General features: G+C 39.7%; 1 protein-coding gene across 1 annotated transcript in view; it reads right to left on the bottom strand.

Moving 5' to 3' along the window:
- Nucleotides 1-3,030: 3,030 nt before the first annotated feature.
- LOC105449122 overlaps nucleotides 3,031-3,682 on the bottom strand; it is a 2,030-nt gene continuing 1,378 nt past the window's right edge. The window contains exons 3-4 of the mRNA XM_011688123.1: nucleotides 3,135-3,376; nucleotides 3,031-3,052 (exon numbers count right to left, since the gene is read on the bottom strand). Of these exons, the coding sequence (XP_011686425.1) occupies nucleotides 3,031-3,052; nucleotides 3,135-3,376 (264 nt within the window). The remainder of the gene's footprint in view (nucleotides 3,053-3,134; nucleotides 3,377-3,682) is intronic.

The raw sequence follows: 3,682 nt of genomic DNA, 5'->3' as shown, positions 1-3,682 counted from the left end.
AATACTTGATGGAAAAAGTGAAAATACAATATTAAAATTTAAACAAGTTGTTCCAACGCGTTGGAATTCGACTTACTATATGATTGAGCGTTTCCTACAACTAAAAGATTATGTATATCCTGTACTTTTAACGTGTGCAAAACGGCTCCCACAATACTTTCTCGTGAGGAAATTAATATTTTAGAAGATATTGTATTAATTTTAGGTCCGATCGAATTTGTTACTACCGAAATAAGCGGTGATTCGTATCCGACTAGTAGTTTAGTAATTCCTGTTATTCACTGTATGGAAAGTAAAATCAAAAACTGCGTTCCCTTAATAGTTGAGGGCATTATATTCAAAGATAATATTTTATCTAAAATTCAGCGACGCTTCAATGAAATTGAGTCATATCAAATACTTGCAGCATCAACTCTTCTAGATCCGCGATATAAACGTATTTTTAGTCATCGAGAGCTGCTTCCGCTGTTTTATCATACATTAACATTTAATTAAAATCAATTTCTACTAATAACACAAACAAAATAGAATGTCAAGAATCGCGAAGTAAGAGCAAAACTAATAAGTTTGATGTGTGGACAAGTGTGATCTGTTCATGACAGTTTAATCGAATCATGTGTATCATCTATCGATGAATCTGGTGGCATGAATCTTGAATTACGACAATATTTAAATCAGCCACCTATTTCGCGAAATCAAAATCCATTTGAACATTGGCAGACACTTAAGCCTGCTTATCCGACACTCTTTACAATCGCAATGCGTTATTTATCTGTTGTTACAACCTCAGTTCCTTCCGAGCGCCTTTTTTCAAAAGCTGGAATTATTAAATCAGACTTAAGAAATAGACTTAGCGGAAAACGACTAAATTATTTACTCTTTTTGGGTTCACTTAGTGAACACATTTCGGCACTTGACTAACAAAAAACTCAGCTTTTTGCGTTCTATACTATATTTTGTATTCTTATATAAAGTTTAATGTTTTATGTTTGTATATATAAAGCTTTATTGTATGTTTTATTTTATTAATTGTATGAAGTTTTAATGTATGTTGTATTTTATTAATTGTATGTATGGTTGTACAATTGTAAAAATTTTTTTCTTTTAGTAAAAAGATTGCATCATACATTTAAAATTGGCATATATTTTCTTTCATCTTTTCTATTCTACTGTTTGCGTACAATTGTTGCACGTATATTCTATTATTATTAGTGCTTTATTATATATTATGTTGTTTTACTAATATATATAAAATTTTAATTGTATTTTTATATATTTCAGACTTAGAGGCATAACAATTCGTACCCAGAGCAAAAATATTTGAGGGAATGTAACGAATTGACAATCTTGAATATCACAATTATGTATTAATTATACATTTAATTGATCCCCAATTATTTAGATATATAACTTACATTTTTTTACAAACAAATAAATAAATAATATTTAATTTAGAAAAATAGCGTTTGAGTACTTAAAATTGGAAGAAGAGTGTTGCCATGAAACATTATACTTTCTATCGCTACACCAATGTTAATTAAATAATAAAGACATTCTACCATACGTCGTAATATACATCAATGTCGTAAAAATTGGCCAATTATTATATAATCGAATATTCTTCTCACATTCGACTGTGATTGATCAATCTTATGTCTCACGGCTTGTGACACCGCATACAACGTATTGTAATCTTTTGTGTGCATAGTGCGTAAAGCTGAAGGCATAAGAGAATCAACCAGTCAGAAGTCCTTTATTTCATACTCTGATTAATTGATTCTCTTATTGTTGCCTTTATTGTTATTGTGCCTTGTGCAACATTATGCAAAAGTCTGTGGATCGAAGCTGCGAGTACTCCGACCTTTAAGCTGAAGTCTCATTGCGTGGAAATCCGGAACGCGCAGATCAATTACCATCATTCTGCTTTTTCTATTTCAGTAATCCGCGCGTTCCGCTTAGATTTCTGCACAATAGGATATCAGTTTTACTGTAACAAAAGTATGCGGCAACTCTAATTAATTACTTATTTTTCTCGATGATGATAGAAAAAATCGATAAATAATCGATTTTTCTCTGTTAAGATACAATCGATTGTGTGATCGATTATTTGATCAACCGATTATTTAATAATCGATTATTTGGACATTCGATTATTTGATAATCGATTTTTTTTAACATCGCCCATCACTAGTGCGAGCGTTTCAATCGTTATGGAACGAAATGTGACGAGTATCTGCGAAAGCACAGAGTGAGATAAGAGAAATAGTTATGTTTTCGTATATCGTGCACTTGCATGATGACCCATTGACGAGAGACGAGAGGGAAGACATTGCGAGGGTCTTGTCGGAGAAACTTGAAACTGCGAACGTAGATAGGAGGCCCGTCGAATGGATACAAGTAGATGTATAAGGCGGGTTCTAACTAGGGAGCTCCGAGGGGGGGTGAGGGGCAGGGGGGTCCGCGGGGAGGGGGGTCCGCGGGGGAAGCCGCGGGGAGGGGGAAGCCGCGGAAAGCCGCTCGCTCAGCTGGCCTGACCGCGAGGTCGTGGATGCGGACGTTGCGGGGAGAGGGGAACTGTGTTGTAGGTGCGGGATGCGCGGGGGCGGGGGAACTGCGTTGATGGTGCGTTATGCGCCGGGACGGAGGAACTGCGTTGATGGTGCGGGATGCGCGGGGAAGAGGGATACCGCGTTGTGGGTGCGGGTGTCGCGGGGAAGAGGAAACCGCATCGGCGATGCGGGTATCGCGGGGAGAGGGGAACCGCGCTCGCGCTCGCCGCTCGCGTTCGCCGCCGCCGCCGCCGCCGCCGTCGCCGCTCGCGTTCGCCGCCGCCGCCGCCGCCGCCGCCACCGTTGCGCACGGGCCCCACCCCATGCTTATCGCTCGCGGACCCACCCGTTATCGCTCGCGTTCGCGAAGATAAAGAGGAAAAAAAAAAAGAATATTTTTATGATTAAAATATAAAAAATATTTATTTAAAAATTTATGTCTATGATTATATAAAATATGATTTTAATGAATATACTAAAATTATCCGCCTGTCCGTTGCCATCTGCAACAGACAAAAAGGGAAGCAATTTATAAAAATTGTACAAAGAAGAAAGAAGAAAGATAGATATGTAAAAAATACTCACATTAATTGTAAAAGGCAACCTGCCTTCTGTCGGTGACCACATCCAAAATAATCCGTAGTGGCACCTGCGGGCTCCGGGGCGCCTCCTCGCGCGGACCCTCCACCGGTAGGCTTCTCGCATGCTCCTGCAGGCTCGCCTGCTCCCGCGGAAGCGTCCTCGCCCTCGCTTGGGTCCGCAAAAACTCCGCATGATCCGACGCCGCGCGGCGTCTGGCTGCTCGCAGCCAGTATCTGCACCAACACCTGTCACACGTGCTGGGCACAAAGTCTCTCTCACAAATAATGCACTGCATTTTGATGAACTTACTTTCACGATCACTCAACGTGTATGACGTGAGACTTTCGCAACAACTCAACGTCGACTGATTCAAGGGTCCACGAGAACCCGCGAGTAAAAATGCAAGCCAAAGAAATAATTATCTCTCCTACCTGATAATGCCGTGAGGATGATATTGATATATACGTTATATCACTCATACGCTCCTCTGAAATGATAGCGGCTATAAAGAATATAAATGAAATCGCTGACAGTCTCAAATATATAAACGA

The sequence above is a fragment of the Wasmannia auropunctata genome, unplaced genomic scaffold (assembly GCF_000956235.1).
Source record: "Wasmannia auropunctata unplaced genomic scaffold, wasmannia.A_1.0 LD336078.1, whole genome shotgun sequence".
Classification (NCBI taxonomy): domain Eukaryota; kingdom Metazoa; phylum Arthropoda; class Insecta; order Hymenoptera; family Formicidae; genus Wasmannia; species Wasmannia auropunctata.
The sequence above is the reverse complement of the archived record's forward strand: the minus strand, read 5'-3'. Positions and strand labels throughout refer to the sequence as shown.